Below are 15,101 nucleotides of genomic sequence, written 5' to 3'. Positions count from 1 at the left end.
CAGGAACAAAGGGCCGGATAATGGCAACTTTATAAAAGTGGCATTTTCAAAATTGTAATGAAAAATCAGACTTTACCATTAAAGAAATTTTATTATAATACTTTCATAGGTACCAAACATTAAATATCTACCTCCTCTCATTTAAGAATTACTGTTTATTAATAGTAATAAGGAGTCCCCAATGTTGTCCTATGGGAGGGGTAGGCCTCACAGTAGTGATAAATGAATTTTAGACTTTTTCCAACAGGACATGTGAAACTTAAAAGTACATATGTTACAGCGCCCTGCCCTATGGGCTACCTAGGGCCTGCCTTAGGGGTGACGTATATGTAACAAAAGGGGGGTTTACGGCTTTGCAAGGGGTATGGGATGTCAAATCGACATGGCAATGTGACACTGCATTCAGGCGGCAATGGCAGGCCTGGGCCATGATTTAAGGGACTACTTAAGGGGGTGGACAATACGTGCTGGAAGCCTACTGGCAACATTTAATTTACAAGTCCTGGGTATATGATATACCACTTTTCAAGGAGCTTACACCTAAATGAAATATGCCAGTCAGGTATAGGCCAATCAAACCATGTTTAGGGTAGTGAGCACAAGTACTTTAGCACTGGTTAGCAGTGGTAAAGTACACAGAGTCCTAAGGCCAACAGAAGCAGAAATCCAGCACAAATGGAGGTAAGAAGCAAAAGGTTTGGGGGAAGACCACCCTACAGCTGACAAGTGTAACACCTGGCAGTTGGCCCTATACACCAGGCCCGTCAAGCCTAATTTCAAACATATGATCTTGATAAGGCCAGGTATTGTGACCAATACCTAAAAATACAAAGTTGAAGTTCTACAAGAGAGTATTCCTCACACGTATCGACTGAGGTTCAATTGCTTACAATGTCACTAAAGGGACTTTATTTGTATAAAAAGGGGTGCCCCTGACAGTAGTTCCTAAATCAGGGTGTATCAACAATTTGTGCTCAAAAACAATTTAGGATCATGGAAATATCTTTTCGGACCTGAAGAGCATACACAGAAATGACATGCATGTACCATTCATTTACAAAAATATATATTTTTTATTATTTTATAGGATATTTTATAAATAGTCATATTGAATTGCATATAAAATATAGCAATAACTCCAGTGTCAATTATTGCAATAATGATTAACAAGAATAGTTATTTAAATTGTTTCATTCCAAAGGATTCAATACTTTGTTTTCTATTCTAAGGTTCATCAAACATTCACTGAATCAATTACTAAGTGCAAACTGCTACTCAAAATCAGAACAACGGGATGTTTTAAGGCATGGCTTTTCTATACAATAATTCCTACGTGCGTTTCGGCTGAAGCCTTTATCAGGATGCAATGTACATCTATAATTTTGAAACCTTAAAGGCTCATGCTGGGTTGTTAGGCTAACTGATTATGTCTACAGGAAACAATAATATTCTGTAAGCTCTGGATGGGCTGGGATGGATCAGACGTTTGTGTGCATAGATCACTTTTTAAAAGATTCAAAGCTGTCTGCTTATTTTATCTGCCACCTCAATCACTATCTGAATAATCGAGATCAGAGCCTCGCTGGACAAGTAGCTTGTGGGCAGATCTTGCGTGCAATTTGCGCTGTTGTATTCACTGTTCCCGGTGACGCTGTGTCTATTATGAGGGTTACTAGTGTCTCCAAATACGATTAACGAGTTCCGGTCGCCATTCAATGGAGGTATCAGCGTTCCAGTTTTGTATCTCTAATCCCTGAACCGTTAATGTTCGATGGATTTGGTCCAGCGTTATCTGGGGTCCCGAACACTGGGCGCCATGGGTTGCTAAAGTACGTCCATGTTCCTAAACTAAAGGGACTTTAGCAACATACACTTTTTAAAGTGACACTATATCCTTATTGCCTACTGCTCCAAAAACACTTTTGTAGCTCATAAGCAATCGATTTTATCTTAGATATTTGGCCTTTGATGTACTCTACCCATGATAAGTTATTTGAGATTTCCACACCAAAGTGAATATAATCTTTCATTATCTCAAATTGGCCTCCCTTATGGTACCAATACCAAGGGAGTTTAAACCTTTTGCATCTATCACCATTATTTTTGATACCCCCTTGTAAACTGATAAATTATGCTGTGCTAAAAAGCTGGCAAATATATATGTGTTTGTACACCTGTGAGGGTTAGAGACATTAGGACTAGACCATCAGCATACATCAAAGTGCATATTTCATTTACTCCGAGTTTAGGGAAATGTATATTAGCTTTTTTATTATTATCAGAAAGTTTGAGAAATAAAGAGAAAATATTAATGGGACAAGTAGGTACCCTTGTTTTAACCCATTATTAACAGCTATTTTAGATGAATACACCGTACCAGCCCCATTAATACCTTTATCCATGTTTCTGTATTTGAGGGCTATTTTACATGAGCGACTATGGCATCTGAAGCTTTCACTTCTTCTGGACATCTCAAGGACATTAAGAAAGTGGTAGACTGGTCGCATCAGACTACCTTAAGGCCTTTTAATTTTAAACCAAAAATGTGTGGGTCACATGTCTTTATCATCTCATAATTAAGCCTCCAGTCATATATTAGATTGCAAAGTATACTCTACTAAGGTGACAGGAGGTTTAGAGTCTATTAAAGGCAGGGAGGCAAGGATTTACCCTCCTCGCCACCCAATTAATTTTCTGAATTGTTTTTTTATTTAAAGTTTAACCTTTCTCTGTGTTTCAACACCATAGAGGTGTTTGAATGAAATCCATGGACTGTATATTTTGTCTTGGGATTTCTTCTAAACGGTGTTCTTTGAGTTCAAGACAGTGTTATGTGAAAACCCAGTGTATGTGACTATGGGTACCCCGATCTTGTTTCTTCATTGGCAGTTCTGCTTGTAGTTTGCAAAGAAGAGGAAGTAGGGACTGTCTCAGGATTATTTGTAGGATGGTCTTTGATGTAATGCAAGCTCATTGTAATGGCATGGGTTCCTGATGCACAATATTTCTTTGCTAGACTATAACGGATACTTCCAATGGCTATTTTGTTTTTCGTGTAATACCCTTTTCATCTTTGCTACTATAGTTTTAAGTAAAAATGTTCAGTCATAATATTCGCCTTTGTGTCTTTAATAGAATCTAAACCTCCTCTCATACTACTGGGGGAGATTTCAAATTTGTTATCATTGCTGACATTCAGTGACAATTCAAGATGATGAAAGGCACTGAATTTCAGGCCACTATTGCATTTCATTATTCAGATGCAACTTCAAATCTGTCGTGGAAAGTGGATTTCATACATGTTTCAATGCAAAATAGTATTGGTTCAATAACATGTAAATCATACGGGAATTTCCTTCTTGAGCACCTGATTTGTGGGAGCTCGTGCCCTAAGTAGACACCTTTGTAATTGAATCCTAATCTTACTCGGAAAGTTTAGCCGCAGCGTATAGTTTCAGAAATAATACCAACAGCTGTATAACAGAAAGTCTAACTTTTATATAGATACAAAGGCAATTATTACGCATACTCCGTACGAAAAACAGAGATTTATAAAATATTAAAAAATACAATAACCTTGACAAGAGATTTGGTGGCAGAGATATACACCGCACTATCTACCAGTATTACAAGTTAATAATTTCCTGCTGCTATGCAAACTATTGCCCACCTCCTAAAACCAACCACCTATCTTGGTTTTCTATGATACAAACTATTTAACACATGTATGGAGAGGCAACGTTTAAATCACAATTTCTGGCTTGAAATGCCATACAATTTAAAAGTAGAGAAGACAGGAGTGATGGACGTTCACGCAGATTACCAAGATCATAAATGCTTGATTTTATTTCAGTGCATCCACAGCCAAAGTGTTTCGCCCAACACGGGCTTCATCAGGGCTTTTTTTTCTCTCTCTCTCACATATTCCCTTCTGCTTTCAATGAAAAGTCTGGTCATGTAAAGGTCACCGATGCCTTCTGCATATGGATTTCAATTTTCTAGGGTATGGTTTTCCATATATATCCCAGACGAACCACTTTGTTCAATTTTGCAAGAAACAGGAAATATTCTGTCGTGTGCTGATTAGGACACTGGGGACTCTCTCGACATTATGACGACCCAACGCGTATCTCGACCCGATTCCGTGTACAATAACCTATGCATCCTAATGAGAACTAACCGAGACAAAAAATCTTTACATTTCTGATCCAATAGAACAAGTGCATCAATAACCCAAAGAACATTCCAGTTGTTGCTCTAAAAATGAAACTGGAAATTTATATTCCTCAGAATGAGAATTAAAACTACTAGTCACTTGTGTATTAACAAAAGAGTACCTCCAACCTGGTGATTTGAATCATTCACCCTCCAATCAAAAGGCTGATGCTTTACTGAGTAAACTTATCTGATTCATTAGGTAATTAAACAGTATAGGTTACATTCATGCAGCAATATATTTTTGGAATCTATTGAAATTGATGTTGTAAAGAATACGTGTACCATTCCCACTCTTTTTCACCCATTTGTGGCAGCATTTGTAGTGGTCTCTGATCGAACACACACACAGCAAAACTATTCTTTTTTGCCTCTTGTCTAGTCAGTTTATTAGAGTGCGTTACTCTGTGCACAGTGTACTCTTTTTGTCTTTATATGACTTTCACTGAATCAGTGTGCTGGAGAACACTGATCTATTTGTTAAATTACAAAAAGGTACACCCCAGTTGGCATGCTAATGAAGTAGCCATGTTGGAATAGTAGAGTTCTGTTTGAGGACAGGAAATAACTGCATAAAAATCATGATCCTGAACCTCTGAATCCAGACTAGATTTCTGAGGAAAGTACACACCCAAATAAAATCTTATGATATGCTGGTAGTTATTTTAGTAGATGTAATATAGTTTTCTGATTAAAAGAACAATTAATTGTATCGTATAACAATTTCATTACAGTCATACTAAAAGCCTTCTGTTGTCTGCCCAGTCACATCCCCCGGAGATCACAAGGCAGTGTGGTGCTATCCGGGATCTTTCTCCCTCTTCCCCCATTCCCCCTTTCCCCAGGTTTACTTCCAACCTACACAATGTAAATGTGCAGTTAGCTTTGGGGTTAGAGCAGCCTCAAAGAGCACCTCACTCCTTTTGGACCTGGATTGCAAGATTAGTGCATTTTGGGACAAGTTCTACTAGGTAGGGTGAAAATCAAATGGCTCCTCTCCAAACTATTGTAACTTTTGTAGATCCAACCCAGAGACTCTACAACATATGCTGCACTGGCTTGTACAGGAGGTTGTGAGCAACAGGTCATGCAGACGGACAAAGGAATACAGGTTAATTAGGGCTATGCAGACACGCATACACACGTTATCCATTAAGCCCATCACACCTATCCGAGTTAAGATCTTGGGTATCTCGCAGAAGGTGAAGAAAGTTGCCAAGTGTACAAATAGGGATAACAATTGTTATCTAAAAACACAAACAAAAGAGAATAAACTTTTAGTTCTAAAATAGCTGAGAGAGGGGAATTTGCCTCAAGGCTAGATCTGATGACTTTGGAAATGGGGAACCAGTTTCGAATTCCAGTTTCATCTCGATATCCTCTAATTCTCCAAAAACGACTTAATATCCGACTCCCCCTAATTTAATTCTTTTATAAAGCGGTCCACTGCCCTATATAAAATTGCAAAAACCTTGACATCATTCAAAATGTACCATCCCTACAGCATTCAAAATATATAATCCCAACATCATTCAAAATGTACCATCCCTACAGCATTGAAAATGTACCATTCCTTTTACAATTTTAGATCTCAACCAGATTAGTTGAACATTCCTACCAAGAGTTACAGTCATCATGCATCTAGAAATGTCAGCGACATCTTCTTTAAAATGATTGCGTGGCATCTTGTAGGTTTCCATGCCCCGGCTGAACATGCTGGTTCAAGGAGTGGTGTCAGTGTTCCTGTCCCCAGATTTCGCCTGTTTCTATTAGAACCTTCAAACAAAACTCAGAACATGAGCCTTAAGTAGAACTAGCTCCTGGTGGGGTTTAGTATTACCTAGTAGTACGTGAACCATTTATGCAACCTATTTTGGGTGTACATCCTCTCATGCCGTACCTGAACGCGTGGAGTGGACTTCTCTTACAAAATGCAACAGACAAGGTTTGAGCAAAAATATAAAGCCCTCTCTTAAGGAAGCAGGGGAGCATGATAGGTGTGTATGGGGGTATCTTTACGGAGGAAGCTCTCCTTTTCAATTGTCAATAAAAAAATATTGTTTGTTTACTTGTGCTTTTGGTGGGTTCATACACCAGGCATTTCATGGCACAGAGGAGTCCTCCTAATTCTGTTGAGTGGGAAGACCTCCATTGCTTATAGGAAGAAGTAGGTCACCCCCACTATCATGAAGGAGCTCAGTGGATGTCCTTTGTATCTCTGTGGGAGGAGCATTCATATTTATACATGCTAGGCTTTAATTGGACAGACTATAGGGGGAATTTAAAGCAAGATACTATGGCACATGCACATAAAAATATTACCTTCACATAGTCTTCACAGTGCTCATTACCGTCACCAACATCAAAGTGGGTGAACTGGAGTTTGATTCTCCTTCCTTCCGGCACAGAAATTGTCCATGTCATGGTCCGGTTTGGAGGATAGGATGCGGGGTAGCCTGGGGATGAGATCTGTCCAAATAATACCTCTGCGGTGCCTTGAAGAGGAAAGCAGGACACCAAGAAGAGCCAGGTATAAGTCCTGAAATGGGAAGAGACAGTCATTCAACCATTAGATATGTCTGTTATGGCCATCAAACATTTTATTGTGAGTAGTTTTAACTAACAGTATGAGAGGTCCATGATACCAGTGAATAACCTAGAAATCAGGTCCAGGTGGTACAATTGCTCAATGATTGGTGTTCAGGAGGGAGCAGAATCTAGAAGTTGAGTTGCTGGATGATTGTGAAGTGGTCATGGAAGATAAATAGTCATGCATTTAGGAGTCACAGCACATGCCTTCACCAGAGTCCAAAAGGCTGTAGGCACAAGTGCTGGCTTTCTATCAGACATCTCTCTTAGAGCCTTAAGCTTTAGCATTTCACCTTGGAAATGACCTTGCAAACATCCATATAGAAAGAAGGTTGTGAATAGATTGTCCTTTCCCAGATGTGGCTTAAAGGTATCATTTCCATTTCTGGAAAAGCAACTAATGATGTGATATTTGTGGTCAGGAATGATGTCATCTGAAATGTTATCTGTCTGGTGTCAGGTTTTGAGCTGTGCATTTGGAGGGTGTCAGCTCATTATGTCATCATAGTTGGTGGAACGCAGGGTGTTCCAGGTTAAAGATTGCACCGACCTGCCCTTTCCTTAAAAAAATGTGGGTGTTTTTAATAATTTACCTTTTTATCTGATCTTAGGAAGGAACCATAACTTCTCATTAACAAATGTTTTTTAGTGATTGTTTCTTTTTTGTTATGATGTAGTTTGGCCCATTCCTCGCACAGGGGCGGCTCTTCAATTGGAGGGGGGGAGCGTTGTCCCACTTAAATGCCCCCACAAAAACCCCAGAGATGAAAGATAAAATCGTAATCAAGTTAATTCCTTACAATTTTAATGTTTTTAAACCCGTCCTGAACTGTGTGTCAGGACGGGATGGAGGCTTCTGAGTGGCAGCAGTGGTGGGCTGCCCGGGGATGTATGATGTTACAACGCGAGCAAAATGATCGCAGTACATCACAACGCATCTTTTACAACGCAAGTCGTTACCACGACTTGCGCTGTAGGGCGCTGGACTTAGGAACAGAAAGATTTACTATTCCAACTCCAGCCTACGTACAGTAGGGAAGGTGTTGGAATAGTAAATCTACTATTCCTTAGTCTAGAGCGCCCTCCAGCGCAAGTCGTGGTAACAACTTGCGTTGTAAAAGACGTGTCGTAATGGCACCGCAGTGTTTTGACCGCGTTGTGAAGGATGTTTACCCTGCCCGGGCGCTAGTTTATAGTGCGCATGTCACATTGGCCAGCCGTCTTGCGACAGCCAGACTGACATGCGCACTATAAATCTATCAACCCTGAGAGCCTGCACAGGCCTCTAGTGTCCTCGGGAGCACAGAGCGAAGCTGCTCCCTCCAGTCCTGGAGCTTCTCTAATGCTGGTTAACAGCATAACAGCAGCACCAGGATTGGTTAAGGGAGTTAGCTGGGGCCCTGGGTGTGACGTGAGGAGTAGAAGAAGAGGACCGGAGCGAGGAGGATGTGTCTGCAGCAAGCATGGTAATAAACTTTTTATGTATTTCATTTATGTATTTATTTTCTTTTTGTTATGTATTTATTTTATGCACCCACCCATTTTCCCACACTCCAATTGTCATGCTTGCCAGCCGCCACTGTCCTTGCACCCATTCCTCTGAGCATAAGGGGCTCAATGATGTTCACTAAAATCTCCCATAATTAATTGAAAAAAGTATGTTAACTGGAGTTTCAGCTTCTTTGCTCATAAGAAAAAATACAGTTTGCTACCAAAAATTTAGAAATTTCCCTGATCAATTCAAATGAGGTAGCTGGTTAAAATGCAAAACTGTAAAATCCCGAAAATTCACCAGCTATGTTCAGCACCGACAGGCCAGAGTTTGCAGGTCACAACTGAAGGGCAAAAGTGAATTCTTGGTTTTTAGTGGACACTGGCTGCTGTGGTCACTTTTGTATCATTGGTTGCCACCTGCCTTTTGAACTCCTAGAAAGATGTCCCAAAACATTGCATGGGTGAGATGGAGGAGGTGGAGTCCATCCACCCGAGTGTTTGCACTGATGAAACATACTTTTTATGTCAAAATAATATTCCTACTGAATTAATCTTTTTCCTAAAGACTTTATGATATTTAACAAATCAATCAAAACATTTATATTTACAGCAGGTGGTATTCACAGTGAGTGGCTTTTGTTGTTTTCTATCCGAATTCCTGAAGGACTATGCCTGGTTGACAAAAGCATGAATAGTGCAGGGATTTTGAATGGGCTTCCAAAACCAGACTTGCAATTTGTAACTCATGTTTCTATCCTCCACCCCTGCCAGCACAAAGGAAAAACCAAGAACTGGAGTCGCAAAGTCAATAGGTCTGGCATTGGCTGCTAGCCTTTTGTCTTTACCAATGTTTGTTTTGTCATGGTTTTGTAAATCTTGATTTTTGAGGGAGTTATCGGGCCCTCATCAATAGAAACCAAAACTTTAAACTGCAACATTTTTTGGGGTGGTTTAAAAAACTACCATACAATTCCCTGGCACTGAAGGGTAGTACTGAGGGTGGATTTTGTTTTTTGTGAAAGAAAAGAATGTGTCACTTACAGTGAAGTTAGCCAATCGGTGACGTGGGCTGGCCCATTGCCCAATGCTGTATGTGCTAGTGTGTGGGGATTGTATGACGTTTCAACGCATGCTTTTACCACGCATGCCTTTACAACGCAGGTATTACAACGCAAGTCATTACAACGACTTGCATTGGGGGGCGCTGGATAGTGGAATAGTTTAATTTTCTATTCCAACTCCAGTCCCCGTGGATAGTAGGGGAGGTGTTGGATAGAAAATTAAACTATTCCCTATCCAACAGCGCCCTCCAGCGAAAGTCGTTGTAACGACTTTCGTTGTAATTCCTGTGTTGTAATGGTAGTGCGTGGTAAACGTTTCGTTGTAAACGATGTTCCCCAGTGTGTGGAAGAGAAATTAGACAAAAGCAGATCAATTAATGAAAATTGGGGGCTGAAAGCCTCTGAAAGTAAATATATAGGAACAGATTTATGGGGATTTGGGGTAAGGCAGCGCAGAAGTCACCTTACGTCAAGGTGAAAGGGCAGGAATGCACCGTATCTATCTATTTATCAATGGAAGGGTGCCTGAGTTTCCAGCAGGAGTGTTTTTGTGCAGAAAGGGGCCCCTTCCTGCAAAAAAACAATCCCAGAGGCTTTGTCCTGTTTCTATGTGTGCTGCAGAAAGAGGAAAAAACAAGGAGAAATAAAGTTCTTTCTCCTCGTTGCACCTCCCATGGGGAGGTGTAATGTTTTGGTGCATCCCGGGTTTACATGGTCTTGTTAACCCCTTCCACGCTCATGACGAGCTGGGCTCGTCATGAGGTAGCCTCCTCGCACGCTCATGACGAGCCCAGCTCGTCACGTAACATGCGTTTCCGCAAATCTCAGCGTGCGAGCGGAATTCCGCCCGCACGCATGCGGTTAATCTGGGGAAGTGTCAAAATCCATGTGTGTTGCATGGGAACACACACTGCAACACCCACTAAATGCCTCTCTACCGCAGAGTAACGCAACACTGCGATTTGTGCTACCTTGCCTTATTCCATATCTGTGAGGCCATTCAAAGCCACACAAAGTGGCTTTGTGTGGCCTCATTAATATGATTTTATAGTTTGCCCCGCCAGAGCGTCACAAAAAGTGATTCTGCAACAGCACAAGGCAGTCATAAATTTGCCCCTTAATTATAGCAAAATTGAAAGGTCTAGTGTAACTCCTTTCCTAATTAGTCGCTTGTGGGAGCGAGTATGAGACCCCCATTATTGCCGGTGGCTGCAAACTGGTCACATAGTCTAACTCTGTTCTAGGGCAGACACTTCACAGGTGCAATCAGTTATGTTCTTTACACACATCAACATAAACATGATCATTGGCAGGGGAAGCTGAACCTGATTAAAGACTGTGTCAGCTTTGTAGGGCTCCAGAGAGGGAGACAGATAAAGACACTCACCTCATGGTGCTCTGAGGCCAGTTCTGCATCTAGGATACACCCAGTGGAGAGCAGCACCTCCACGAGACGGCGAGGCAAAGAAGCAGGTCCAAGGGAAGCCCCAGGTATTCAAGAGATGCAAAGTGCAGAAGCAATCATACAACAGTATCCCTGCAGAGAAGAAGGTACCAATGCCTCCCACACCCTGAGCAGACTTAGGGGTCCACTTAGTGTCCCATTGACAGCCAGGGATACACAATACACCCCTCTGCAGACTTCGGTGCCCTCCTGTGTTCTGTGCAGTCAGACCTTCTGCCTGTTCCTGAAAACTATTTAACTGGTATTTAAAATGTGTGGTATCTGATGGTCAATGTCTCTTGGGCATGTGAACTCTTTGGCTCAAGGTTCAGAGGAGTTGGTCATTGTGCATAATGCAGAGTTTGCTGTTTGAAAGAGCTGAACGGGCAAGTCACATGTTTTGGGTTTTTGCATAATTTCTTATTATGGAAATATATAGGTGGTTTGCATCACAACCTATGGATGGCCGTAAGTTAAAAAGAAAAGCAGTATGTCGCATCCATCGCTGGCTGAATCATAGAACTTTTTTTGTTGCTGACTTGAAGGAGGGTGAGTGGCAACTCTGAGGGGTGGAAGGGAGGGATGTGGGTGGAGCAACACGTACAACAAAGAGTGTGGGGGGGGAAGCGCTATGGTAATCCCAGCGTGTGATGTGTCACAGCACTTTTTTCCTATTGCAGGTGGAAAGCAAGAGGGAGGGAGGGGGAGGCAACATGAAGGGTGAGTTGTGGGTCACCATAGTGTATATAGGGTGTGGGGAAAACAAGCACTTTGACGCAGCTAGCAGTGCCCATGTTATAGCCCTTTTTTTTGTTATGGCAGGTGGGTGGGGGCAACACAGGCAACTGAGAGTGGGAGGGAGAGTGGGGTCAGTAACGCGGATAATGGAAGAAGGGTTGGCAGGTGGGGGCAAGCAACACAGACAATGGAAGGTGGTAAGGTTTTGGGGGAAATCCATATGGACAACGAAAGGAGGGAGTTTGGGTGGTGGGAAGCAACATGCATAATGGAAGGATGAAGGGCAGGTGAAACACGAAGCGTAGGAGAAGTACACAAGATAGACTGCTGAAAAAGACACACTGTTCTGGTGGAGTGCTCAACCACAAAGAAAAAAGCAGCACCTAAAAAAATGAGCAGCAGAAGCACACAAGTAATGCATCCATGCTCCAGGGGAGGGACAAACGCATGAAGAGGAAGGAGGACTACGGAAGCTGACCAATAAGAAGCAAGTAAATGAGAGTAACAACAAAACCAGCCAATGGTTAGCAATTGCCAGCCTCTAAATCTACTTTTAGATAGCAATATATCTCACAAGAAGCAGCGCATGTGCTGTCTTATGCAAGACCCTAAAGACTCAGTTCAAAAGAAGGTGGACGGTCAATTATTAGTTGAAATGTATTAGTTTCCAATCATTTCTAAACAAAAACATCTGATCGATGAGGTAAGCTCACAATAACAGTAATGAGTATGTAAATTAGGAATCATGTAGTATTGCCTTATAGCCCGCCGTAGGGGGCTATACCGGCTATTAAAGGCCCGCTCCAGCGTTAAAGGCCCGAGGCAAAGGCCTTCAAGGGAGCGGGACTTTAATAGCCAGTATAGCCCAGCTATGAATGCCTATAAGGCTATTAGAACATTCTGCCACTAGAGGCCAGAATGTTCTAACAAATAAGACAAAGGCCTCTTGGAGCCTGAGGGGATTGAAATCTGTGCAATAAGAACTGGGCAATTTAATTGACCATTCCGCCGGCTACAATATCATTCTGTGCATTATATTCTCCTGGAGGGATAGCTTTTCTGTGTGAGGCCTAAGATTTGTCTCGTGAGTAGCTGTGCAGTCTGAAGCTAGAACCCGTGAGTCAATGTATCATTATTTGAACATTTTATGCAAGAGTGGGCTGGGACACAACTTATATCTTCAAAACTTTTTTCCAACAATATAGTTTCTTTGCTATCTCAACGCTACCCCCATTTGGAAGTCCTCGTTGGCCCAGCAACCTAGTTAACATTTGTCAGCATGACAGCTAAACAAACTTAGAGACAAATGTATCAATATACTGATGGCAAAAATTGTTTGCAATTTGCAAACAGTCTTTTTGTGACCAGAAAAGAATTTGACAATTGAACCTATGTAGTAATGAGTCAGTTCACAGAATTTGGAACCGGAGTGGGTTGCAGTCCGACCCACCTCATTAATGTTTATAAGGTAAGTTTCGAACATTGCAAATCACTCTGATTAGTGGCAATCACAGGGACAGCACCTGGTAGCCCTCCGCCCACCCCGACACCCCAGGCACGGACCCTCAGCATCATCCTCGACTCCTCTCTCACCATGACCAACCAGATCAACTCCATCGCCTCCACCAGCTTCAACTGCCTTCGGATCCTCCGCAAGACCTTCAAATGGATCCCCCCAGAATGCAGAAAAACCGTCACCCACGCCCTCAAAACCAGCAGATTGGACTACGGCAACGCCCTCTACGCTGGAATCAACAGAAATCTCCTACACAAGCTACAGACCATCCAGAACGCCGCAGCCAGACTTGTCCTTGGAACCCCATGGCACGAACACATGACCCAACACCTATGTAACTTCCACTGGCTCCCTGTCGAGAAGAGAGTGATCTTCAAAATGCTCACCCACGCCTACTAATCCCACAACATCGGACCCAAATACCTCAACAAGAGAGTCTCCTTCCACGTAGCCAAGAGGAACCTTCGTTCCACAGACCTCGCCCTCGCAGAGACGCCCCGCATACGCAGAACCAGAGCAGGAGGAAGAGCTTTCCCCTACGTCCCAGCCAAAGCCTGGAACAAGCTCCCAGTGAACATCAGACGCTCCCTCACCCTCCACACCTTCAGGAAGAGCCTCAAGACCTGACTCTTCGACTGAACCAGAGCTGCACCCCCACCCCCGCGCCTTGAGACCCTCACGGGTGAGTAGCGCGCTTTATAAATGCCCTGATTGATTGATTGATGGTGCACTGTAAGTTTCCGCAGACCAGCATGTCTGAGATTGCTTCTTGATAGAGAATTTTTTGGAAGAAGCCTGATTTCCTTGAAGGTAATGGGGCTGCTTTTGAAAAAAATAGTTTTCTTTTTTTTTAAAGTTTCTATGAGGGTCTCAAGACCACTGACTACTTCCCTAGAAACGTTTTTCACTCTTCACAAAGATGATTGGGTCTAAAGGGTATCCCTTCCATTTTGCAAATAAGAAAGCACCCCACTTTGGTGGCAGTAAATTTTCAGTGGAGTACGACCAGAAATCTAGTTGGGAAACTGGGACCAATTAGATATTTAGAAAGAATACCCACAAAATCCCACTTCCTAATATTGAACCAGTATCTAGTTCCAATCCCATTTTAGCAGTCTGTAAAACTTTACTATCTCCAAAAAATGGGATCAGGAAATGGCCAAAAACTTTCTCTCTCTGCAGACTCCAAATTCTTTCACCACTATTTTCATCAGACAAATCCGAGGGTTGTATTTTGAGTGTCGCACTTCCTGCTCAACTACTCAAGTTATGGGCCTGATTCACAAAGGGCCTCCACATTTGTGGGGATATCTCTGCACTGAGGGCGGAATCTCCACAATGAGAATTCTCATGCGAAGATCCTGAGGGTGGAGACTCCCCCACAATTACGGGGCCTCTGCCACCACTGCGGAGGCCATTCGTGAATCAGGCCTTATATTCATTGGCCGTTAAACAGGTGCAGAAGATGGTTTGTCCTGTACTTCAACATGCAGCACTGCACTGCTATCTGCTGTGGCAAAAGAGCTTGGCTGGGGGTGTGTGAAATTCATGTAATTGGCTTTTGTGTGGGAAAAGGCAAATATTGCAAGAATTTACACGGAATGCAAAACTGACATTTAAGCACAATATTTTTGCCGTGAATTGTAAATGTAAATGTTACAACGCATACATTCACAACGCATGCCATCAAAACGCAACTATTACAACGCAGGTGCCATTACAACGCATGGCATTACAACGCATGCCATTACAACGCATGCCATTACAACGTAAGTATAGGTAAGTATTTATTTTTATTAATATGTTTTTAAAATTTAAATACATTTCAAAAAAAAATTAATAAATATTTTTAATTAATTTTAAATTTATAAAAAAAAAATACAATTCTAACTTCTTGGGTGTGTAATAGTAGGGTAAATGTTGGATAGTGTAGGGGTAAAAATTACTATTCTAACTCCAGGGGGGTGTAATAGTAGGGTAAGTGTTGGATAGTGTAGGGGTTACATTTACTATTCTAACTCCAGGGGTGTGTAATAGTAGGGTA

The 15,101-nt window shown here is 42.0% G+C and overlaps 1 protein-coding gene across 1 annotated transcript in view; it reads right to left on the bottom strand.

Annotated features, from left to right (window-relative positions):
- The window catches only part of LOC144768089 (complement C1s subcomponent-like), a 47,795-nt gene extending 36,780 nt beyond the window's left edge, over positions 1 to 11,015 (bottom strand). The window contains exons 1-2 of the mRNA XM_078651475.1: positions 10,747 to 11,015; positions 6,538 to 6,754 (exon numbers count right to left, since the gene is read on the bottom strand). Coding sequence (XP_078507601.1) covers positions 6,538 to 6,754; positions 10,747 to 10,775 — 246 coding nt within the window. The 5' untranslated portion in view covers positions 10,776 to 11,015. The remainder of the gene's footprint in view (positions 1 to 6,537; positions 6,755 to 10,746) is intronic.
- Between the last annotated feature and the right edge of the window lie 4,086 nt (positions 11,016 to 15,101).

The sequence above is a fragment of the Lissotriton helveticus genome, chromosome 7 (genome assembly GCF_964261635.1).
Source record: "Lissotriton helveticus chromosome 7, aLisHel1.1, whole genome shotgun sequence".
Lineage (NCBI taxonomy): Eukaryota > Metazoa > Chordata > Amphibia > Caudata > Salamandridae > Lissotriton > Lissotriton helveticus.
The sequence above is the reverse complement of the archived record's forward strand: the minus strand, read 5'-3'. Positions and strand labels throughout refer to the sequence as shown.